This window comes from Staurois parvus, unplaced genomic scaffold (assembly GCF_062004578.1).
Source record: "Staurois parvus isolate SC_StPar_1 unplaced genomic scaffold, SC_StPar_1.0 ptg000751l, whole genome shotgun sequence".
Classification (NCBI taxonomy): Eukaryota; Metazoa; Chordata; class Amphibia; order Anura; family Ranidae; genus Staurois; species Staurois parvus.
The window spans coordinates 2981420-3007565 of NW_028318547.1; the positions used below are offsets into that span (position 1 = coordinate 2981420).

At 45.4% G+C, this 26146-nt stretch overlaps 1 protein-coding gene across 1 annotated transcript in view; it reads right to left on the reverse strand.

Moving 5' to 3' along the window:
• Window positions 1-26146, reverse strand: part of VPS18 (VPS18 core subunit of CORVET and HOPS complexes) — an 86182-nt gene that overhangs the window by 16762 nt on the left and 43274 nt on the right. Inside the window, exon 4 of the mRNA XM_089654325.1 lies at window positions 24260-26115. Within this exon, the coding sequence (XP_089510451.1) occupies window positions 24260-26115 (1856 nt within the window). The remainder of the gene's footprint in view (window positions 1-24259; window positions 26116-26146) is intronic.

A 26146-nucleotide genomic window follows, 5' to 3' on the forward strand; every position in this document is an offset into this window, starting at 1 on the left:
GCGCGCCTCAGGTGTCCAATGACAGCCGGGGGCGCGTCCTAGCCGGCCAATGACAGTGCAGGGCGCACTATTTAAAGATGCCCTGCACTGTCACAGATTGCCGCAAGGTCTTTCTGTGATTCTGAGTTCCTGCACCCGTCTAGTGACCCTGATTGACCCTGACTACGCTGCCTGCCCCTGTGATTGAACCGGATTGCCCTGACTACGCTGCCTGCTCCTGTGATTGACCCGGATTGTCCTGACTACTCTGCCTGCTCCTGTGATTGACCCGGATTGCCCTGACCATTCTACGGACTAACTTACCCTGCTGATCCTGCGTGTGACCCGACTACTCTTTGCCCACCGATTCTGTACCCCGCTTACCCTCACGGGCCCACGATCCGTTACTACCCTGCTGGGGCCGCCATCCTCTTCACATCTGGCTCTCCCGGTACCTGTCCCCGGAGGTCTCCTCAGCCACTGGTGGGCCTGCTCGGAGGTCGTGACCTGGCCCGGGACTGTTTCAAGTCCATCCCCACCATCAGGGGCCCTGGTGAAAGCACAGCCCAGGCTTAGACCCCACGCTCTGAGTAGGTCTGTCAGTTGGCAGCCTGAGGTACCACCTGGCGGATCATAACACAGGGCAAGTTGTACAGGGTCCAAGGGGGAGCAGGGGTGGGCGCTGTTCAAATACCTCACCGGCAGATGGTTGTACCGAGGAAGTATCGGCGTGATCTCCTCCAGATTGTGCATGATATTCCCCTTGCTGGGCATTTGGGCGATGGACCCTGCATCGCTTAACCCAGAGTTTCTTCTGGCCAGGAGTATCGGGGGACGTTCAGGACTACTGTCAGTCTTGTGAGGTCTACCAGAAGGTAGGGAAGCCGGGAGACAGGCCCAGGGCCAATCTGAGGCCCCTACCCATAGTCGGGGAACCTTTCAGTCATATCGCTGTGGACCTAGTGGGGCCCCTGAAATGGCCTAGTCCCACAGGCAAGAAGTATATCTTGACCATTGTCGACTACGCCACCCAGTATCCGGAGGCCGTAGCGCTGAGAGATGTGCAGGCAGAAACAGTTGCTCAAGCCCTGCTGCAGATCTTTACTCGGGTAGGATTTCCTTGGGAGACCGACCAAGGCACGCAGTTCATGGCCGAGCTTACCCAGCAACATTGGAAGTTGTGTGGCATTAGATCGCTGTACAGCTCTCCCTACCACCCCCAGACCAATGGGCTCTGCGAACGGTTTAACGGTATGCTGAAACAGCTCCTCCGAACATTCACCATGTCCCATAAGGACTGGGAGCTGCATCTCCTCCACCTCCTATTCGCCTACCGAGAGGTACCGCAGGAGTCCACTGGGTTCTCTCCCTTCGAGCTGCTGTACGGCCGGAGGGTTCGGGGACCCCTGGATCTCCTACGTGAACACTGGGAGGGAGCAGTGGCCGAGGAGGGGACCTCGGTGGTGGCCTATGTGCTGGAGCTCGGGGAGAGGCTACAACAGTTGATGACCCTAGACAACCTTAAGGCCACCCAGAGCCGACAAACGTTGGTACGACCGGTCTGCCCGAGACCGAACGTTTCACTTAGGACAGAAAGTGTTGGCCTTGAAACCAGTCAGGCATGACAAATTACAGGCTGCCTGGCAGGGCCCGTACCAAGTGGTAGAGCAACTCTGTGATACCATGTACATTGTAGCTCGCTGTTCGGATGGAAGGATCCGGCGAACTTTCCATGTGAATATGCTGAAACCGTTCATCGAACGACAGGAGGAGAGTGTAGCTGCTATTTGCGCTCCGGCTACCGATGACTCAGAAACGCTTCTTCTGCTAGGACTGCCGGGGGACGGACAGTCCCAGCTGAGTGTAGCGGATGTAGATATCAGCACACGGCTGCCTCCCAAGGTGCAGGAACAGGCCCGCCAACTGCTCAAAGAGCACCGAGGGCTGTTCTCGTCTCTGCCCGGTTACACCACCACAACTGCCCACCGGGTAGACACCCAGGGTCAGGCCCCCTGAAGCAGGTAGCCTACCGAGTGCCTGAGTCCATCAGAGAAGGTATGAGAAGAAAGATTAGGGAAATGTTAGATTTAGGTGTGATAGAACCCTCTGGCAGTCCCTGGGCCTCCCCAGTAGTCGTGGTACCCAAGAAGGACGGAACCGTCCGGTTCTGTGTGGACTACCGCAGGCTCAATGACCGGACCGTGACCGATGCATACCCCATGCCCCGAATAGAGGAGCTGCTGGACCAGATGGCCAGAGGTAATTTTCTTACCACTATCGATCTCTGCAAGGGGTACTGGCAGATTACGCTGGATGCGGACGCAATACCTAAGTCAGCATTCATCACCCCGTTCGGCTTGTACCAGTCCAGGGTCATGCTGTTTGGGATGAAGAATGCCCCGGCTACCTTTCAGAGAATGGTAGATAAGCTGCTGGATGAACTGCAGGACTTCTCCTGCGCCTATCTAGACGATATAGCTATCTACAGTGATAGTTGGGAGGATCACCTCCGACACCTCAGGGAAGTGCTTGATCGCATTGGGCAAGCAGGGCTGACCATCCGACCTCACAAATGCCATGTTGGGGTGCCCGAGGTCCAATATCTAGGACATCGAGTAGGATGTGGGAAGCAATGACCGGCACCAGCAAAGGTGGAAGTGGTAGCAAATTGGCCCACTCCCCTAACCAAGACCCAGGTCCTTGCCTTCCTAAGCACTGCGGGGTACTACCATAAATTCATCCCCAACTACAGCGCCATTGCTAAACCCCTAAACGGATCTGACCCAGAAGAATCTTCCCCGACAGGTTGTGTGGTCCCCAGAGTGTGAAACGGCTTTCCAAAAGCTCAAACATGATCTGATCCATGCTCCCGTTTTGGCTGCCCCTGACCCTTCCAAACGGTTTTGTGTTTACACCGATGCCTCCATCTTTGGATTGGGCGCTGTTCTGAGCCAAATCGGGGACGACAAGAAAGACCATCCAGTGGCCTACCTAAGTAGAAAATTGTTACCCCGGGAGGTGGCCTACGCTGCTGTGGAGAAAGAGTGTCTTGCTTTGGTATGGGCCCTCAAGAAATTGCAGCCCTACCTGTACGGGCACTCCTTCACCATACTCACCAATCACAACCCTCTGGTATGGCTAAACCGGGTCTCCGGGGACAATGGTCATCTGCTGCGGTGGAGCTTGGCCCTCCAACCCTATAACTTTACAATCCAGTAACGACCGACGGGATGGGTTGTCCCGGCAAACAGAGTTGGAGAAGTCACCCTCTAAACCGACCAGCCCCAAGCGGACCCGTTTGAAGGTCTCGCCGGGTCTGGCGGGTGTTACACAAGGGGGGAGCCTTGTGACGAACCGTCCCTTTCTGATAACATTTTGCCCTTTCTGTTTCAGTTTTCTCCCCTTTGTAAAGCTGTATATGTTAGCAGCTGTTATGTAGACAGACATTCTACACTGTTTGTTTAGGATAATTTGAACTTGTAGTCTTTTATTTCTATAGAGTTTATACTGTATTGTTTGTTGTAGCGTTTTGTTGTGGGTGGGGAAAACCCGATGCCAGGCTGTCTGGTGGGGGATGGGGGTGAAGCTGTATATACTGAGCTGTGTTTAATAAAGACTGATTCATTCCACCCTACACGAAGTTCCGACTCGTGGTTTGGGATAGCAGGGAAGGATTTGAGCTCTAATACCTGCCTTGACAGAGCGCTGAAAGACTTGCCAGAAAAGGGGACCATTGGCTGAGACGCATCGCTCCTTACTAAGAAGCCCAGGCGGAACGGTTCCGCCACAGCATGAAACGGCGGTACTTAAAAATCTCCATGGGTGATGCTTTAAAAGTTTCTACAGGTTAGCAGTGTAAAGTTACAGAGGTCTAGTGCGAGAATTATTGCTCTTGCTCGGACGTTCGTGGCAATATCTCACGTGTGTGGTTTGAACACCATTTACGTATGTGGGAATGGCCTACATATGTGTTCACCACTACGTGCGAACACAGGAGGACGGGTGCACTTCAAACTTTTTTTATTATTTAATTTTTTTGTTTGTTTTTTTTGCACTGTCCCTTTAAAAATGTTTTAATCACTTTTATAATTATCACAAGAAATGCATGCATCCCTTGTGATAGAAATAATTAGTAACAGGTCCTCTTCATGGAGAGATATGGGGTCAATAAGACCCCACATCTCTCCTCTACAATGTTAAGCATTGGATAAAAAAAAAAAAAAAAAAAAAAAGCATTGATTTAGTGCTTTAAAAACAAATAGCCAGAACCAGAAGTGACATCGCTCCGGTCCTCCGAGGGCATACAAATGAGTGGAGGCCATCTTTCCTTCACGCATCTCTATGCCCAGTGCTGGGATCATTCGATGGTTTCTCAGGTAAGGTTGAGAATTGCCGAAGGGCAGGGTTTTTTTCGGCACCTGTATCAGTGCTTTTTTTTTTTCATTTTAGCTGACGGCCGAAAGGGGTGTTTTCAGCCAAAACGATTCGGCCACCTAAATTTTGGTACAACCTTAATGGCAGCAACGCAATTCATTTAGGCATCTAGATGTGGTGAAGACAACTTGAAGTTCAAACCAAGCATCAGAATGAGGAAGAAAGGGAAGTTAAGTGACTTTGAACATGGCATGGTTGTTGGTGCCAGATAGGCTTGACTATTTCAAAAACTTCTGATCTACTGGGATTTTCACGCACAACCATCTCTAGGGTTTACAGAAAATGGTACAAAAAAATTAGAAAACATACAGTGACCGGCAGCTGTGTGGACGAAAATGCCTTGTTGATGTCAGAGGTGAATGGGCAGACTAGTTAGAGCTCATAGAAAGGCAACAGTGACTCATGTCAATATGGACCGAAATCTCTGAGAAAGGTTTCCAACACCTTGTTGAATCTATGCCACAAAGAATTAAGGCAGTACTGAAGGCAAAAGGGGGTCCAACCTGGTGTACTTAATAAAGTGGCTGGTGAGTGTACAATGGAATAAAATTTTTTTTTTTTTTTATATAGTAGTAATGATGGTGATCAGCGACCTATAGAGGAACTTTGATAGTGCGACCGGGGCATTTTGAACATGCCCCTTTCAATTAGTGATTCAATTACACAGAATCAGCAGCATGCATGTCATGACTGTTGGATTTCTATCAATCTACTACACCTGCTAGCAAATTATTTGCCATGTAAAAATATCATTTCTACCAAAAACAGTGATTGATCAGGTTAGTGATGTCTGACTGCTATTATTTTGAACACAACTGTACATATTCATTGCATGTCCCATGATCCATTTTGTATTGTAACAAAACTTAAATAAAGAATAAAAAATAACACATTTAGCAAGTAAAATAAAAAGGATGGATTTACTGAAGCATTTTACTTCAGGGGCGCATGATTTATATTGCCCGACGCCAAGGACGTGTGGTTCCGGGCCTCTGGCAGGTGGATTTTGTTTTGTTTAGACCTGCAGTGGGCAAGCAGGTTTCTTATACCCCCCCACCCCCCATGCATTCGCCCGTGCCCACCCTTCCCGCATGTATCCCGGGCTCAGCTTGTCCATTTGCAGGCCTGGGATCGTTATAGCAAGTGCCGACAGTAGGGGGAAAACGAGTTGAGCGGACATATGTCCATTCTCCTCTCCTTGTCCTGACCCGGAAGTGATGTGTATGACATCACTTCCAGGTCCCCATTGACAGGTTCCTGACCATGAAGGGCAGGAAAGAATGTAATGCAATGCTATATGCACAGCAGTACATGGAGCCCAGAGGAGGCATGTAGGGTCTGTTTGACCCTGCATGTTTTAATAAAGAGAACCTGTCACCAAAAAATAATCACATAGGGGACTTTTTGTCTCCTATGTGATGGGGAAAAAAAAGCGAAGAAAAAAAAAAAAAAAAAATTGTAAAAAAAATTAAAGTTACACCCAAGCACATAACCCCCTCCTCCTGAAAGTTTTGAGGCCCCCCAAAATATACACACATATAAACGTAAAAAAACGGCATAAAAAGGCGCCTACGCATGAAAACGTCAATTGTGATACACGTTACACATCGCCGTGCATGCCGGAATGAGAGCGATAATGCTAGCACTAGATCTTCTCCGTGACACTAAACTGATGACCTCTAAGGGGCTTTAAAAGTGTTGCCTATATTCTCAAGCGCACGCAAATTTAAGGTTTGCCATGTTAGGTATCTATTTACTCATCTTTTATATTCTACCAAAAAATGGGTAATTTATTGCCTTTTTGTGCCCCAATATTAACTTACCGTATTTGCCGGCGTATAAGACGACCCCCTACTTTTCCTGTTAAAATATAGGGTTTGAGCTATGCTCGCCGTATAAGACTACCCCTCTTCCAACACACCAAATAAAAATGAAAAAACATCAGATTTGATTTCAATATGGTATGCTATTTCAGTATGGTATTCCAATGATGGGGCACTATTCCTCCCACTGATACCAATGATGAGGCACTACTCCTCCCACTGACACCAATGATGGGGCACCATTTCATCCACTGAAACCAATGATGGGGCACTATTCCTCCCACTGATACCAATGATGGGACACTATTCCTCCCACTGACACGAATGATGGTGCCACATCATTAGTGTCAGTGTGTGAGGAAGTGTGTCCCATCATTAGTGTCAGTGGGAGGAATAGTGCCCCATCATTGGTGTCAGTGGGAAGAATCGTGCCCCATCATTGGTGTCAGTAGGAGGAATAGTGCTCCATCATTGGTGTCAGTGGGAGGAATAGCGCCCCATCATTGGTGTCAGTGGGAGGAATAGCGCCCCATCATTGGTGTCAGTGGGAGGAATAGCACCCCATCATTGGTATCAGTGGAAGGAATAGTGCTCCATCGTTGGTATCAGTGGCGGGAAAAGTGCCCCATCATTGGTATCAGTGGGGAGAATAGTGCCCCATCGTTGGTGTCAGTGGGAGGGGAATAGTGCCCCATCGTTGGTGTCAGTGGGGGAGGAACAGTGCCTCATCGTTGGTGTCAGTGTGGAGGAGGAATAGTGCCCCATCCTTGGTGTGAGTGGGGGAGGAATACTGCCCCATCGTTGGTGTCATTGGGGAGGAGGAATAGTGCCCCATCGTTGGTGTCAGTGGTGGAGGAATAGTGCCCCATCGTTGGTGTCAGTGGGGGAGGAACAGTGCCTCATCGTTAGTGTCAGTGGGGGAGGAACAGTGCCCCATCGTTAGTGTCAGTGGGGGAGGAACAGTGCCCCATCGTTAGTGTCAGTGGGGGAGAGGAATAGTGCCAAGAGTGTCACAGCATGGTGCTGCTGCACACTTACTGGCCGCTCCCTCACTCGATTTTTGCGGGGCCGCTTGGCTCTGCCTCCTCGCCGGTGATTGGTCGCCTGTGTGCCTTTCCAGTGCTGGCGCCCAATCACCGGTGAGGAGGCGGAGCTGAGCGGCCGCACAACCGTCGTGCGGCCAAACTGAAAGAAGGAGCAGCCGCGCTTCCTGGACCGGATCATCGTGGGACCGGGACCGAAGCCAGGTAAGGTACAGCAGCCCCCTGCCCGCCCCTGTACTTAGTGTCCTTTCCGCCACTGCGCCGCCCCTCGAAAAAGTGCCGCCCTGACACCGGCTCGCCGTATACCGGCGTATAAGACGACCCCCGACTTTTCAGAAGATTTTCATGGGTTAAAAAGTCGTGTTGTACGCCGGCAAATACAGTAAGTGTGTTTTTTACTAAAAACATTACCTTTGTGGTAACATCGTGTGGTATAAAAACCGTGGAACTACCAATATTTTATTCTCCAAGGCATCTGCTTTCAGAAAATATACATTGGTTTCGGGGTTTTGTGTAATCTTCAGGCCTAAAATGATTTTTTAAACGTGTGCAAAAACGGTTCTTGCAGCAAAACGGATAAAGGATACGTTCACCTTCGGGAACATGTTACATGTTCTACCCATTTTTAGGGTGGAACATGAAGAATGTTCACCCTCCTGCAGTGACTCGGCGATCTGAGCCCTCTGTGAGACAGCAGTACGGAGAGAAGTTCTCTGTGCAAGCTGTCACTTTATGAAAAAAGTGCAGCTGTGCAGGGCTCCGCCAACATGGCTGCATTCCCATTCACAGAGTTCTGTGAATGAATCACTTATGAGTACCAACATTCTTTGCGAATGTTGGCTTGTAGTTCTCAATGAACTACTACAGTGCTGTGGAGTGCTCTGGTAGTTCATTGATTCTTCCTGTCAGTGTGAAACTGCCTGCCTGTACAATGTACGGATGGACAGAGTACACTGACAGTGTGCTGGATCTGATGATCGCTGGTGCAATGCTTTACAGGATCCTATAAAAAAAACAAAACAAAAAAAAATTAAATGCACGTGGAAGGAATAGTGCTCCATCGTTGGTATCAGTGGCGGGAAAAGTGCCCCATCATTGGTATCAGTGGGGAGAATAGTGCCCCATCGTTGGTGTCAGTGGGAGGGGAATAGTGCCCCATCGTTGGTGTCAGTGGGGGAGGAACAGTGCCTCATCGTTGGTGTCAGTGTGGAGGAGGAATAGTGCCCCATCCTTGGTGTGAGTGGGGGAGGAATACTGCCCCATCGTTGGTGTCATTGGGGAGGAGGAATAGTGCCCCATCGTTGGTGTCAGTGGTGGAGGAATAGTGCCCCATCGTTGGTGTCAGTGGGGGAGGAACAGTGCCTCATCGTTAGTGTCAGTGGGGGAGGAACAGTGCCCCATCGTTAGTGTCAGTGGGGGAGGAACAGTGCCCCATCGTTAGTGTCAGTGGGGGAGAGGAATAGTGCCAAGAGTGTCACAGCATGGTGCTGCTGCACACTTACTGGCCGCTCCCTCACTCGATTTTTGCGGGGCCGCTTGGCTCTGCCTCCTCGCCGTGTGCAAAAACGGTTCTTGCAGCAAAACGGATAAAGGATACGTTCACCTTCGGGAACATGTTACATGTTCTACCCATTTTTAGGGTGGAACATGAAGAATGTTCACCCTCCTGCAGTGACTCGGCGATCTGAGCCCTCTGTGAGACAGCAGTACGGAGAGAAGTTCTCTGTGCAAGCTGTCACTTTATGAAAAAAGTGCAGCTGTGCAGGGCTCCGCCAACATGGCTGCATTCCCATTCACAGAGTTCTGTGAATGAATCACTTATGAGTACCAACATTCTTTGCGAATGTTGGCTTGTAGTTCTCAATGAACTACTACAGTGCTGTGGAGTGCTCTGGTAGTTCATTGATTCTTCCTGTCAGTGTGAAACTGCCTGCCTGTACAATGTACGGATGGACAGAGTACACTGACAGTGTGCTGGATCTGATGATCGCTGGTGCAATGCTTTACAGGATCCTATAAAAAAAACAAAACAAAAAAAAATTAAATGCACGTGGAAGGAATAGTGCTCCATCGTTGGTATCAGTGGCGGGAAAAGTGCCCCATCATTGGTATCAGTTTAAAAAATTAAATGCACGTTTTTTTACCTGCAAAAAAAGGTGCCTTTTATTTTTTTTTTTTTAAATGTGAACTTATCCTTGTACCGAGAAGCCAAGTGTTTCCATGTGCAAGGGTAACCTGAAGAAATTTTTCTTTTTCCCTGATTGGGGTCGGTGCCTCCTTTACTGACTGGCTTCTGCTGAGCATTAAGAGAGCCCTTTCCTGCTGAGCACTCAGACAGTGCTCATAACACTGCAAGGCCTCTCCCCTCCCTGAATCTCTGGGGGCGGATACAGGCAGGGAGGTGAGAAGGAGATAAACAGCGCAATGTTAAAAACTAGTGGTCCACCGAAATGAAAATTCTGGTGTCAAAACCGATACCAAAAATTCAGAATGCATGTGGTCGAAAACTGAACCAAAATCAAATGTCTGCATATGTGGGGGTGGAGAGACTCCAATTTATTTTGTATTTTTTTTCTACTTTCATGTATATATTTTTTCTTTTGTTTAACTGATAATTTTATTGCTATCACATAGGGGACCAATAGTGACAGGCCAACTTTGTGGGGGGGGGGGGGGAGCAGTGTGTGCAAGGAGGGGGCAGGAGAGGAGCAGTGTATACAGAGAGGCTCCCTCACTGGCTGTCACTATATGTCAGTGCCAGTTTTTAAATGCAATTGCCAACTTTTTTTTTTCTTCACTATAGCTCAGATAATGAGCTGTCACTTTCCCTGGAGCTAAAGGAATCTGTTTTTTTTTTTTTAGCTTGGGGAAAAAAACGAAAAAGAAACTGTTTCTTTTACCTCAGGGAAAATGACAGCTCATTCTGTGAGCTACAGTGAAGGAAAAAAAAGCCGCCAATTGCATTTAAAAACAATGCCATTTTTTAACCAGTTCCCGACTGTGCTATAGCCGAAAGATGGCTACAGTGCAGTCGGCTAGTTCTGGGAGGGCGTCAGTGCTCATCAGTGACTCCTCATCAGTGGAGAAAAGTTACTTATTTACAAAAAACTTTATAACAGAAAGTTTAGTTTGTTTAGCAAAAAATAAAAACTCCAGTGCTGATCAAATACCCCAAAAGAAAGTTCTATTTGTCCTGAAAAAATTATAAAAATTTAGTTTGGGTACAGTGTTGCATGACCGTGCAATTGTCATTCAAAGTATGAGAGTGCTGAAAGCTGAAAAGTGGTCTGGGCAGGAAGGGGGTAAAAGTGCCTGATAGGCAAGTGGTTAATTATAATTACCAGCTTTTTTTTTTTCCCTTAACTATAGCTCAGAGAAGGAGTGGTCATTTCACATTTCTGCTGTGTCTATCCATGGGTCTATAACTTTGTAATTACTTATGATACAAAATTTATACATATATGGGTTTTTTAGGGAACAAATGGGGCTGTCTTTTGATCCCAACATCCTGAGAATGTTTTAAATTTATTTGCATTTTAACCACTTCAGTCCCAAGCCATTTCTGACACTTCTTTTTACAACTTAAAATCCGAATTTTTTGGTAGAATGTTTTAGAACCCCACCCACTTCTTTTTTTGTCATACAGTATTTGCACAGCGATTTTTCAAATGCAATCTTTGGGAAAAAAATGTTTTGTCTTTTTTTTTGCAATAAAATTAAAAAAAAAAAAATTAACAACTCATTTTTTTTTTGTAAAATATACCAGATGATGTTAACCTGAGTAAATAGATACCATAAATATCATGCTAAAAATTGTGCAATTGTAAAAGGCACATGCGCGGATCTTTCTACGATGGCCACTTAAGCGGAGAGCTCTGTCCCAGGCCAGCAGACTCTACTCAGCCACAGCGCCCACAGCCCTCGTCCATGGCTACCTTGTGGGGTAGGTGATCCAGAGGGAGCTCCAATAGCGAGAAGGACCCAGGGAGATGGAGCAGCGGACACACTCTTGCCACCAGCAGGTGGACATGACTCAGGCCTGGACATCCAAGATGGCAGCCGGATCCGCTGCACAGCCATGCGGTCTGTCTACTCATTTTCTGGGGGATGGGGGGGGGGACCTGTTAGACCTACCGGACACTCAGAGCACTCATGTGAGTACCTCAGCTTATATTAGGGGCTCACCAGCTTCTATGGAGTCCCTCATTGACCACAATACGGATGATTTGGTTCTCTCACAGCCTAGGCCTTCCAGCTCTGTACCCCCTTACCCAGCTACAGGTTCTACATTCCCCAGCTGCATGGATGTAACTGGCACATGCTCTAAATTTTCTGACCTGCTGGATAAAGGACTGACCAGGATAGCTTTGCATATTACTGCAGATATTAAGGCAGATCTGCAGGGCCTAGGCTTTTGCATTAATACCACTGAAAACAAGCTTGATTTGATGGCGTCTAGGACAAATCAGAATACAGCACGCATCCAGAATCTCCAGGATCAGTTGGAGACTGCTCTGGCCAAAATTGACGACTTAGAGAATCGATCCTGGCAGTATATTTTCAGAATTAGAGGGATCCCGGAAACTGTCCAGGACACTCCTGCTATGGTCTATGACTTCCTGAAGGGTCTTTTCCCCAACATCCCTGATCACAAGCTGGAGGTGGATAGGACACACCGGGCTTTACAACCCTATCGCGCTGATGGATTACCGAGAGATATTATAGCAAACCCCCAATTTTTCACTGTCAAGGAAGCTGTGATGAGATGTTCTCGGGACACCTCGTTTTTACATATCTAGGGCCATGAGATCCAAGTTTTTGCAAATGTCTCTGCATACAGCGAAGGCGGGCTCTTAAAACTCTTGCTGCTGGACCTTACTTGGAAGACATTAAATATTGCTGGTCCTTCCCTTTCCATCTCACCTTCTCTTTCTGGATCAAAGCTTATAGCTTTTCATCCTTCCAGGAGGGGGTACATCTCCTTTTGCAGCTGGGAATCATTACTCAGGAACCCCGCTCTTCTTCTCCAACTCGCAGTGGTTCCGGGTCCTCCAAAACACAGTCTGCTACCATGTCCGATCTCTCCTTTGTGGCAAGGATCCACGTCTAGAAGAACCAGGGACTCTTCTCCCCCGTGATTCTCTGCATGCAATTTACAGTTGCAAGAAAAAGTATGTGAACCCCTTGGGATTACGTGGAGTTTTGCATGAATTGGGCATAAAATGTGCTCTGAACGTCATCTAAGTCACAACAATAGAAGAACACAGTCTGCTGAACATAATACTACACAAACATTAGATGTTGCCATGGTTTAATTGCACATAACATGTAAACATTCACAGTGCAGGGAGGAAAAAGTATGTGAACCTTTGGACTTAATAACTGGTTGACCCTCCTTTGGCAGCAATAACCTCAACCAAACGTTTCCTGTAGTTGCAGATCAGACCCGCACAACGATCTGGAGTCATTTTGGACCACTCCTCTTCACAAAACTGTTTCAGTGTAGCAATATTCTTGGGATGTCTGGTGTGAATCGCTCTCTTAAGGTCATGCCACAGCATTTCAATCGGGTTGATGTCAGGACTCTGACTGGGCCACTCCAGAAGGCGTATTCTGTGCTGTTGCAGCCATTGTTTTGTTGAATTACTTGTATGCTTTGGGTCATTGTCCTGTTGCATCACCCATCCTCTGCGGAGCTTCAGTTGGCGGACAGATGGTCGTACGTTTTCCTGCAAAATGTCTCGATAAACTCTGCAATTCATTTTCCCATCAATGACAACAATCCGTCCAGGCCCTGAGGCAGCAAACAGCCCCAAACCATGATGCTCCCTCCGCCATGTTTTACAGTGAGGATGAGGTTTTGATGTTGGTGTGCAGTGCCTTTTTTTCTCCACACATAGTGTTGTGTGTTCTTCCCAAACAACTCAATCTTGGTTTCATCTGTCCACAGTATATTTTGCAAGTAGTGCTGTGGAACATCCAGGTGCTCTTTTGCAAACTTCAAACGTGCTGCAATATTCTTTTTGGATAGCAATGGCTTCCTCCGTGGTGTCCTCCCATGTACTCCATTCTTGTTTCATGTTTTCCTTATTGTAGATGTGTCAACAAAAATGTTAGCATGTGCCAGAGATTTCTGTAGGTCTTTAGCTGACACTCTGGGATTCTTCTTTACCTCATGCAGCATTCTGCGCTGTGCTCTTGCAGTCATTTTTACAGGATGACCACGCCTAGGGAGAGTAGCAACAGTGCTAAACTTTCTCCATTTGTAGACAGTCTGTCTTACCGTGGACACATGAACATCAAGGCTTTTGGAGATACTTTTGTAACCCTTTCCAGCTTCATGCAAGTCAACAATTCTTGATTGTAGGTCTTCTGAGAGCTCTTTTCTGCAAGGCATGGTTCACATCAGACAGTGCTTCTTGAAACCAGTAAACCCAAAACAAGTGTGTGTTTTTTAAGGGCAGGACAGCTGTCAGCAACACATCCAATATCATCACACTGATTGGAGTCAAGGTTGGCTCACTCCTGGCTCCAATTAGCTCTGGGAGAAGTCATTAAGCTAGGGCCTCACATACATTTTCCTCACTGCACTGTGAATGTTTACATGTTATGTGCAATTAAATCATGGCAACATCTAATGTTTGTGTAGTATTATGTTCAGCAGACTGTGTTCTTCTATTGTTGTGACTTAGATGACGTTCAGAGCACATTTTATGCCCAATTCATGCAAAACTCCACGTAATCCCAAGGGGTTCACATACTTTTTCTTGCAACTGTAGATTGTGGTCCACTTTCTCCACCTGTTGGAATAGGACACTTTTGATATGCAAGGATTTCTGTGGGACATGTTGACATTTCTTACTTTTTTCTGTTAAATTGCAAGTTATAGACCAATCATATAGGTCGGGTTTCTTAGTATTTGTTTTGATGAGGTTGTCTCCTGGACATTGGGGCCCCTGGCTTTCTATGGGGGTACCTGGGATCTGGAGGCTTGAGGGGGGGCTCTCTTCACGGGGTCTTGCGGGGACAGTTTAATTAGGTGGTGGCGGGGGGCTCCAGAGGAGGTAAGCCCGACCTAATTTTTTCGGTTTACAGAGTTGAGCATTATTTAGTAATAGTTGTATCTTATGGTGGCTGTTAGGCCGGTCTGGGGTGGCACACTGTCTCACCTGCTCCACTGTGCCTTGTTTGACACTGGCTCAGGAAGTGGTTCCTGGTTTGGGGGACCACGATTTCTCAGTGGACAGTGAGGGCTGGCTGGTCCTCCCCTACTCACCGTATATTATTTGGTTGTATTCTTATATATTCTTTGTAGTCTTTCCTCATCCGGTTTCTTTTCTTTCTTTTTTATCCAGAGATAAGGGGCCCGTCCTCTCAGGTCAAACGGGAATGTCACATAGACAGAGAGATTGGACGCTGAAATACAGTCGCTTAGCAAAATTCATAAACGCAAACCCAATAGGGACACCCTTGCCAAACTGGAATCTATTAGGCTGTCACTGAACCTAGCACTGATGACCAGGGCCGAGAAGGACTTGAGGTAGACTAACACTCATTTCTACTGCCAAGGGGATAGAATTGGCTCGATGTTTGCTGCTAAGCTAACACCTAAAGCTTGGTCCCATACAGTCTCAAAAATAAAATCTGTCCAGGGGGGATATAAACAAAATCTGCAAAAAAATAATGGAGCAATTTTCATGCTTTTTACACTAGGCTGTATCAGTCAGGGTCCTCGGTCTCCAGGGAAGCTGTTCATGCCTTTCTGCAGGATTTACCACTGCCCCGTCTCACGGTGGCCCACAGAAACAAGCTGGAGGCCCCTATCTCTGGGGAAGAGGTTATTGGAGTAACCAAGCAGGCCAAGAAAGGCTCTGCCCCAGGCCCGGATGACTTTTCTTTGCTGTATTATAAAACAATCCTATCACCATATTTAGCTTGTTACTTTAATTCCCAAACTGGGAAGATGTTAGTAACTATAGACCCATTTCACTGATCAATAATACCGTATTTGCCGGCGTATAAGACGACTTTTTAACCCATGAAAATCTTCTGAAAAGTCGGGGGTCGTCTTATACGCCGGTATACGGCAAGCCGGTGTCACGGCGACACTTTTCGAGGGGCAGCGCGGTGGCGGAAGGGACACTAAGTACAGGGGCGGGCAGGGGGCTGCTGTACCTTACCTGGCTCCGGTCCCGGTCCCACGACGATCCGGTCCAGGAAGCGCGGCTGCTCCTTCTTTCAGTTCGGCCGCTCGATGGTCGCTCGGCTCCGCCTCCTCACCGGTGATTGGGCACCAGCACTGGAAAGGCACACAGGCGACCAATCACCAGCGAGGAGGCGGAGCCGAGCGGCCCCACGAAAATCGAGTGAGGGAGCGGCCAGTAAGTGTGCAGCAGCACCATGCTGTGACACTCTTGGCACTATTCCTCTCCCCCACTGACACTAACGATGGGGCACTGTTCCTCCCCCACTGACACCAATGACGAGGCACTATTCCTCCACCACTGACACCAACGATGGGGCACTGTTCCTCCCCCACTGACACCAATGATGAGGCACTATTCCTCCACCACTGACACCAACGATGGGGCACTATTCCTCCTCCACCACTGACACCAACGATGGGGCACTATTCCTCCTCCCCAATGACACCAACGATGGGGCACTATTCCTCCCCTCCCACTGACACCAACGATGGGGCACTATTCTCCCCACTGATACCAATGATGGGGCACTTTTCCCGCCACTGATACCAACGATGGGGCGCTATTCCTCCCACGGACACCAACGATGGGGCGCTATTCCTCCCACTGACACCAACGATGGGGCGCTATTCCTCCCACTGACACCAACGATGGGGCGCTATTCCTCCCACTGACACCAACGATGGGGCGCTATTCCTCCCACTGACACCAACGATGGGGCGCTATTCCTCCCACTGACACTAATGATGGGACACTATTCCTCACACATGGACACTAATGATGGGGCACCATCATTGGTGTCAGTGGGAGGAATAGTGTCCCATCATTGGTATCAGTGGGAAGAATAGTGCCCCATCATTGGTGTCAGTGGATGAAATAGTGCCCCATCATTGGTGTCAGTGGGAGGAGTAGTGCCTCATCATTGGTATCAGTGGGAGGAATCGTGCCCCATCATTGGTGTCAGTGGGAGGAATAGCACCCCATCATTGGAATACCATACTGAAATAGCATACCATATTGAAATCAAATCTGATGTTTTTTCATTTTTATTTGGTGTGTGTTGGAAGAGGGGGAGTCTTATACGGCGAGTATAGCTCAAACCCTATATTTTAACAGGAAAAGTAGGGGGTCGTCTTATACGCCCAGTCGTCTTATACGCCGGCAAATACGGTAATTTGAAACTTTTATCTAAAATCTTAGCTAATCGCATTTCCTCTTTTATTAGCACTTATATACATAAAGATCAGGTAGGTTTCAAAATAGGAAGACAGGGACCAGACCAGATCCGCAGAGCGATTAATGTTGTGTCCCTGCTGTGCGCCCACTGGGATGGTGGTCCACCCCAGAAGGATTTATATTATCTATAGACTTACAGAAGGCCTTTGACATGTTGTCTTGGCCCTACCTCTTTAGATTCTTAGAGGTATCGGGGTTTGGTCCACGTTTTTAAGGCATACTACAGGCCCTTTATTCTTCCCCTCTAGCATAGGTTCGCTTGCAAGACAATACTCCCAGTCAATCCAGATCGCTCGGGTACTCAACAAGGGTGTCCTTTATCCCCCCCCCTAATTTTTGCTATGGCAAGTGAGATGCTTGTGGTAACAATTGGGACTGACCCCGATATACCCAGAGTATGTTGCAGTCTACAAGAACACAAGTGCGCGCTGTTTGAGGTCAACCTTTTGATGTTCTTGACCTCTCCGTTAACTTCTACTCCCAAGCTGGTCTGCCTATTACGGAATTTTGGGAGCGCGACGGGTTTGGAGGCTCTGAATGTCTCTGTTGTAGCAGGTTTGATTACTCGACTAAAGGATTAATTTCCCTTTGAGTGGTGTATCTCCCACATTCCGTATTTGGAGATTCAGCTTACGGCTACTGTGGAATCCCTTTATAAATGTAATTATCCACCACTTCTTCGCAAATTTAAGGCAGATTTATAGAAGTAATCAGCATATAAATCTTTCTTGGCTGGGCAGACTACATTCAGTTAAAATTACCTTGACCTCTTGACTTCTACATTACTTTAGTTATCTCCCCATTCCTGTCCAATGATTGGTGTTGGAGAAATTTCAATCTTTAGTGATTTGGTTTCTTTGGGGCAACAAGAGCTGTTGCTTCGCTAAAAAGATCCTCTTTTGTCCTAAGACAAGGGGTAGGTTAGGACTCCCAGACTTTTGTAGGTATTAACAGGCGGCACAACTGACCCAACTCTTGGTGGTATATAGGAGAAATAATAAACTGGATTGGGTGTATATCGAGAGGATGGCAGTTCCCGGTTTCACATTAGACTAATTACTTTGGTGTCTCCCTCGGAACCATCCACCTATCCTGGTGCCAATGCTGCCTCAATCGGTTTCGTTATGGGACAAACTCAAGGATAATTACGCATTGGTTTCCTCCTGTCTGCTGGCCCATATTTTTAATAATCCTAACTTTCCACCGGGGAGGGATATTAAGGCATTTAAATGGTGGCTTGACAAGGGGCCATATCAGATTGGGCAGTTTTTTACCCATGGGGGCCTTTTATGCTACGCTATTGAATTGAGGTTCTAGAAATGCCCCAAATGGAACAGTTCAGTTTCCCTTCAGATCTCGCATTTTTTTGCGTTTCCCTCAGGCCCCATTAACCAGATCAATGTGGGGTCACTCCATACAAAAAGAGGTGCACACATGACAAAGGCCAAAGAGGGGGTCTCTCTCTCATATATGGACTGCTACTGGCTTCAAAGTTTTCTTATATGTCTGACTGGGAGAATGATCTTGGGGAAGAGGTCGAGACTGAAGTCTAGCATAAGCGTTTTTGGAGTAAGTGCCGCCTTAACATTTCACTCCAGACCTGTCTTTCTGACTGCCTTTCCCATTTCTAAAGTTCAATGTATATTTAAGGCAGACGCTCTGTATTTATTATGTGTACATTATTATCTTATGCTAATCTACTTTGATACTGGTGATAGTTAATTGTTTTGTTCTGTCAACACTTCAATAAAAATCTATTAAGAGTACAAAAAACAAAAAAGCGACAAATGACATTACATTTTACTGTTCATAGGCAACACTTAAAGGCTTCACAGGTCACCACTTTAGATTTACAGAGGAGGTCTAGTGCTGATCGCTGTTTGCATTTTTGTTCACTTTTATTGCTTTAAGACCTCAAATCCCACCTCTGCACTTGAAAACATTCAAAACATTAAGATCGGTATTTTTGAATGCTTTCAGATTTTTAAAAATGAAGCAGAATGTTTCCGAGTAAACCGGAAGTGATATCAGGTCATCCAATTTACTATAAAAAGGAGAGCCGATCAAAGCAGATTCCAGCTTTGTTTGGCTACCTGGCGGACGCGCTTGCTGGTTCCAGTGGGACAGGGATCCCGAGAGAGTCGCGAAAGCAGGAATGTCCCCTCCCGCTGCTTGTACAAACAATCAAGCGACTAGTTAGCTGCTCCGATTGCTTGTACCAGAGAGCTGACCGCAGTCTCTAAAAAAACTGTACAAGGGAGATGTCTGTAACTGCAGGCATCACCAGTATAATCTCCAAAAGACCAGTGAAGGTCTAGAAGTGGTTAAGGGGAAAAATGAGTGCATATTTGAAAAAATTTTAATTTTTTCAACATTGATCAGCAATATTTTGAACAAAAAGTACCATTACTGTAGGAAAACATATACATATTTTTTATACAGTATTTATTTTTTTTTTCAACAAAAACAAAAAAAAAAACGGGAACATTGAACAGCAGACGAAACTGTTAAACTCTATATGGGGTTAAATAAGGGCATGTATGTGTTAAGGGTTAACTAATTCTCTGTGCACACAATAAGCAAACATTCTTCTGTGTTAGCTGCAGCTCTCTCACTCACAGTCTGTCTGCCAGGGACCTGATGAGATAAGGCAGCTACTATGTTACTTTTGTTATTTACAAATATTTCACTGAATGATCACAGTGATTAGTGGTCTCAGTGATCATTCAATGAGGAAGGCTTCAGATTGGCTGCCAATCATAGGCCTGGGAACTCCTCTTTCTACAGACACCAGGTCTCACAGGAGGGAGCAGGAGAGATGAGAAACTGCAGGCAGTCTCCTGGATATACAGGAGATGCCTTGTGTAAAGAGGAGGAGATTTTATGGATGCGTGCAACATGCCAAAAGGTAGGCAACTGGTTAAATTACACACACCGGCCACTTTATTAGGTACACCTAATTGCTTGATAACACAAACTGCTAATCAGCCAATCACATGGCGGCATCACAATGCATATAGGCATTTAGATGTGGTGAAGACGACTTCATGAAGTTCAAACCGATCATCAGAATAGGGAGGAAAGGGGATTTAGGTCACTATGATCTACTGCTGAGCTACTAGGATTTTCATGCACAACCATCTGATCTACTAGGATTTTCATGCACAAAAATCTATAGGGAAATCAAGACTTAGACCAGGCAACATTTTTCCAGGCTTCTATCGTACAATTTTGGTGAGCCTGTGTGAATTGTAGCCTCCGTTTCATGTTCTTAGCTGACAGGAATGGCACCCGATGTGGGTTTCTGCTGCTGTAGCCCATCTGCTTCAAGGTTTGACATGTGCATTCAGAGATGTATTCTGCATACTTTGGTTGTAACAAGTGGTTATGTGACTTACTGTTGTCCATCATCTCGAACCAGTCAGCCCATTGTCCTCTGACATCAACAAGGCATTTTCATCTACACAACTGCTGATCACTGAATATTTTGGACCATTATCTGTAAACCCTAAAGATTGTTGTGTGTGAAAAGCTCAGTGGATCAGCAGTTTTTAAAATACTCAGACCAGCCCGTCTGGTAACAACAACCAAGCCACATTCAAAGTCACTTACATGTTATATGTTGTACAATAAACTGTGTATGTTGGACAACAAAAGCACTTAATAGCTTTGGCCCGTCTTTACTGACATTTAAACTCTGGTTTTAAAAATATATATTCTTTTCAAGTAGGTGTTCTTAAAGTAGTTTTAATAGCAACTGTTTTTATTTACATAAACAGGTTATACTCACCATGGTATTGCGCAGAACAGCCCTGAACCTCCTCTCCTGCCTCCTCCATCAGTGATCTCAGCTCCTCCTCTTCTGTTCTTGCTATGAGGGCAGACATGTGGGCTTGTTCCCGAGCCGGGCTGTGTGCATCCATTCACACACACAGCAAGGCTTGGACCCACTCCTCACTATAAAACATTTGGCTCCTGCAAATTAATGTTTTTTTACCGCTGTGATCCAACTTTCTGTTTGACGGTGGCTACATTTGTTCTCCATTATCCCACTGTAACAACATAGCCACTCTCAAGATAGGCTGTGAGACTTGAAAAGTCCATAGGGCAGCACACATTAACAAGCAACTAATGTGCACTGCTCTTTCCAAACAAACAGAAGTAATACGGAAAAAGAAGTTCAGCAGCTCGCATAGGATATTACAAGGAGTCAGATAAACACCAGTAATTTCATAAAAAATAGATTATGGGGCCATTAAGTAGTGGATGCATATGAATTATTTTTGTAAATTAAGGATATTGTTTAGTGTCACTTTAAAAGTGTATGTAATCCTTAGGGCTTGTTTACACATGCATCAAGTACTGCCGCTCCTCTAAAAAGCGTTTCATGCTCAAATCACATGTCAGCGGTGCTTGACATGTCGTGTGGAAGAAATGTCACCTCACCACCTGCTTAACCCCTGAATGCTGCAATACCGCCCTGCAACCATGTTCATTGCATTTAGTTTCACCACGGCCCCATTCAATGAATAAGTTATATTCTGCAAGCAGCAATGACTGCCAAACATGACAGGGAGTTTAATTCTTGCTGGGACATGTACATCCCTGGCCGCTGCCTTTGCAGTTGATGGGAGGAGTGGTAAAAACGCAGCCCAACCATGTATTTTTACTGCCCTAGATCTGCAAGTGTAAATAAGACCTATAATGTTTCAATTTACAGCTTCCCACCTGACCACTGTACATAAATGGCTGGGTGGAGCAAGCGCCATTCTGACAAGACCTACTCGCACGTACTGGCAGAACCTGGGACCAAGCAGCAGCGCAATCCCACAATGGCTGTGTAATATGGACACAGCACATCACAGATCAGGACGTGCTCTCTGATTGGCCCTCCTGGTCAAGTGATGGGCTTGGACCATTCACAGCCATCATCACACAATTTAAACAGAGGCACGTGCCTCTGGGTCTGCTCTCCTTTCGTACTCAGTGAGGGGGTGGGAGGAGGAGGAGGATATCGCTGAAGAATGCATTTCTGTGTGCAGCTGATGATTTTACTATGCAGCTACACACATATCACAAAAAGTGCAGCCATCCCACACCAGTGCACCAAACACCATATGTCCCTTGTTTAAGTGCACATCAACATCTGCAATAATGTCCCATATCAACATGTCAGTTTCCCATTGCAACAACATCTGTCAGTGCCCCAAGTGTATTGTCAACATCTGTCAGTGTACCAGTGCACAAAAACATCTGCAATAGCGTCCCATATCAACATCTGCCGGTGTCCCATAGCAACATCAACATATGTCACAGTGTACAAGTAAAAATCTGCAATAGTGTTCCATTGCAACATCTGTCGGAGTCCCTAGTAGACCATCAACATCTGTCAGTTTCCCCAGTGGGCCATCAACATCTGTCACAGTGTACCAATGCACAAAAATATCTGTCGGTGTAGTAGTGTCCCATCATCTGTCACAATATACCAGTGCACAAAAACATCTGTGTCCCCAGTGAGCCTCCAAAAATGTGATGGGTAGTCAGGATATGTAATTTATGCCCCTATAATGCCTGAAGGTGCTCCTTGAATTTTGGGCCTCTGTATGTGGCCAGGCTGTGGAAAGGTCTTACACACGTGGTATCCCCATAGGAGGAGTAGCAGAATGTATTTTGGGGTGTATTTTTTAGTATGTCCATGCTGTGTGTTAGAAATATCTTATAAGTTGACAACTTTGTGTAAAAAAAAAAAAAAAAAAAAAAAAAACCTCATGGAAAAAAATATGTTCAAAAAGACTCATTATGCCTCACAGAAAATACTTTGGGGTGTTTGCTTTTCCAAAATGTGGTCATTTAGTGGGTGTTTTGATTGTCCTGGTGCTCCAGGGCCTTCAAAAGTGTGATAGGTAGTCAAATTATTAGGTGCGTAATTTATGCTTCTTGGATTTTGGGCCCCTCTATGTGGCTAGGCTGTAAAAAAAAAAAAATCTCACATGTATCAGCATACTCAAGGAGTATAAGATAGTGGTGCATCGAAATGGAAATTCTGGTGCCCAAACCAAAAATGAAAATTCAAAATGCACTTGGCCGAAAACCAAAACCGAAATGCGCAGTTTTTACAAATGAACATATATTTTTTTGGAAAAAAATACACTTTGATTGAAAAAAACCAAAACAATATATACCCCAATTGTTTTGTTAAATATGTAAGAGGATGTTATGGCGAGTAAAAAGATACCCAACATGTCACGCTTTAAAATTGTGCACGCTCAGGGAATGGCATGAAACTGCGGTACTTAAAAATTTCCATGGGTGATGCTTAAAAAATGTCTACAGGCTAGCAGTGTAATGTTATAGAGGAGGTCTAGTGCGAGAATTATTGCTCTTGCTCCGACGTTCGTGGCGATACCTCACGTGTGTGGTTTGAACACCATTTACATATGTGGGCATATATTGTGGATCAAAAAAGCATTGATCTAGTGCTTTTTAAATATTAAAAAAAAAAAAAAAAAAAAGAAGTGTCCAGAACCGGAAGTGACATTGCTGCGCCAGGATCGATGGTTTCTCAGGTAAGACTGAATAACCAAGCGGTGGCCGGCAGGCGGCTTTGAGGGGCGGGGTTTTTTCGGCACCTGTATTTTTTTTTTTTTAATTTCAGCCAACAGCCGAAAGGAGTGTTTTCGGACAAAATGTTTCAGCCACCAGAATTTCAGTGCATCTCTAGTATCAGAATGTGTTTTAGGGTGTAGTTGCAAGTATGCATATGCCGTGTATGAGAAATAAGTTGCTAAAATGACAATTTTATTTAATTTCTTAGTTTTCCAAAGAATTGTGGGAAACAATTAGGCCTCGTTCACAATGGCATTGAAAGCAGGCATTTGAGGGGCATTTTTAAACCCAGTGATGATTACATATTACCAAAAAAAAACTATTTGTATGAAAAAAAATGCTAAAAATTTTATATGGGTACAGTGTTGCATGACTGAATAATTGTTAAAGTGTGAGAGCACTGAAAGCTTAAAATTTTCCTGGGCAGGAATAAGGTGAAAATGTCCAGTATTGAGGTGGTTGAGGAACGCATTGTGTTTTGTTTTTTTTTCACCCCCTTCCTACCCCCAGAATCTGCCAATCTCTGCCAATGAAAAATTATCTGCTGTCAGGTCCTGGGAATAAAATCATTTGCTCTATAATAAAAAGAAAAGATAGATAGACAGCAGCGAAGTTCAGCTTTTTCCCCAAATAACCTTTGGGTGGGGGAGATAACACACACACACACACACACACACACACACACACACACACACACACACACACACACACACACACACACACACACACACACACACACACACACACACACACACACACACACACACACACCTTTAGGTTAGTAACTTAACACTATCATATCAGTACAGATCGGTCTAAATACAGTAGACCCTAAAAGTTGAATTCCAGGCAAACAGCTAAACATACAAAGGAAATACATAGATGGGAATTAGTATCATACTGTTAGTTAAATCAACATATTGCAAAACTATACCTTTAACGCTAGATCCACTGCTTCTTCATACAGCTCCATTACTTTGTAAACATGGACACAGGCATGATGGTGTCCATGTTCTGCACAGAGACGCAAAGCATATTTTAGGTCATAGTAAATGGAGTTGGGATTAGTGCCTGCGATTTCCAAATATGACAGAAGGGATTCTGGTCGAAACTGTGCATACAATGACAACAAATAGTTGTGGATGGCCTGTTCAGTTTCCTTGAGTTCATAAACACAAAACTCCATATACCGAATGGCTTCATTTATGTGAGTACCAGCACCCTGACTGTAATTAACAAGGGCAGGGATAAGATTCTTTGGATCCAGTCTTTTTCCCATCATAATCCAAGAGTCTACAACCTTCCTAGGTATATACTGCATTAAGACTGGGGAAAATTTGTAGAAAAGCTTTTCATCTCTATGCTTTGTTAGAACATGAAGAGCTTCATTATAATCATCATGTTGGCAATGATGAGCTACAACTCGTTCATAGTCTTGCATTAACACAGCAAAATATACCATGTTTTCCGTGTCACCATGGCTGGCTAAAAGGTCATGTAAAGAGGCACGATTATTGAAGAGGCATTCTTTATTTCGGGGACTGCTAAGAAAAGCTCTGAATTCATCACGTGTTTTTAGATACAAGCTTCTTTTTGATGTGTCACTTTCTAAGGTTCCAAGGCAGTTTAGATACAACTCTGTCAACCAAGTAGTTAGTAAAGTAACTTGTATCTTTTCTGAAGGTTTCAAGTTAGATAGCTTTTTCAGGAGAAATTCCATCAGTGCTTCTTCTTGTTTTGCATCAATAAATTTAAGTGCTATTTCTTCAAAGTAATTCTGAGTGAGGGCATAACATTTTGCACTCTCTTTATATTTCTTGTTATGGAAGCAGTGTTCAGCTTCTTTAGCCAAAACCATGTCCATGCATTCGGGACGATCCTTGCAAAACTCTTTAGCCAAGTCAAATTTGCCCATGTTCATGTACATCTTCCAAACATCTCTTGACTCACGTTCGACATGATATCGAAAGACTGCCCTTTCTGTATAAATCCAAATTTGCCCAATAACAGGATCTTTCACCATCCTTTTCAGTGGGCCAAACTTCTCTGTAAACACATCTTCAAAAACAACCTGACCATTTAATGTACAAATAGCTTTGATCCTGTCAGGCAGCAAAAGTAAGAAATGAAACTGTGTGAGCACAATAGACATTGGTTTGTCAACACTAGATGGGTACTCCCAAACCTGAACATCTGTCAGCACCGAATCAGGACGAGATAAGTCTAATGTACCATAAAGTACTCCATTTCCCATCATCCAAGCAAACGAGGTTGGGTAGGTGCGGAGTTTTGGAGTATAGAAAGCAATTTCACTGTAGCCAAGGTTACCTGGAAATTCTTGGATACTTGGGAGATCATCGGCAGGCTGACTAAAAAGGGGTGCAAACCCATGTTGTTCACTACCTTCAGTTATTTTAGCAGCAAACTGGAAAAGTCTTTTTCGAGTTGTTGCAATGGCACAGAAACGGTTTTCATATCCTCGGTTAATTTCAAGGCAGCAAACTGGCGCAGGACCGGTTTCCTCCTCCAGGGTATGAAGGTATCGAAAGTACTGGTCAGGGTTGGTGCTAAAAAGACTACCTTCACTTGTTGAGATTTCCGCTTCATAGATTTGACCCTGTGCCGTGCCCACCAGAACAGGACCCGTGGATGTCTCATTACCTAGAAACTTGTTCCACCCAATGCTTTCAATAATATGGCCCTTCCATCGAGAAAGAAAACGTGCTTTCTGGGCATTTCGATTGAGATATAGGCACTCACTAATGTTCAGAGCAACCAGAAGATGAGACCCTAAAATAAAAAAAGAATTATAAAATGAGAT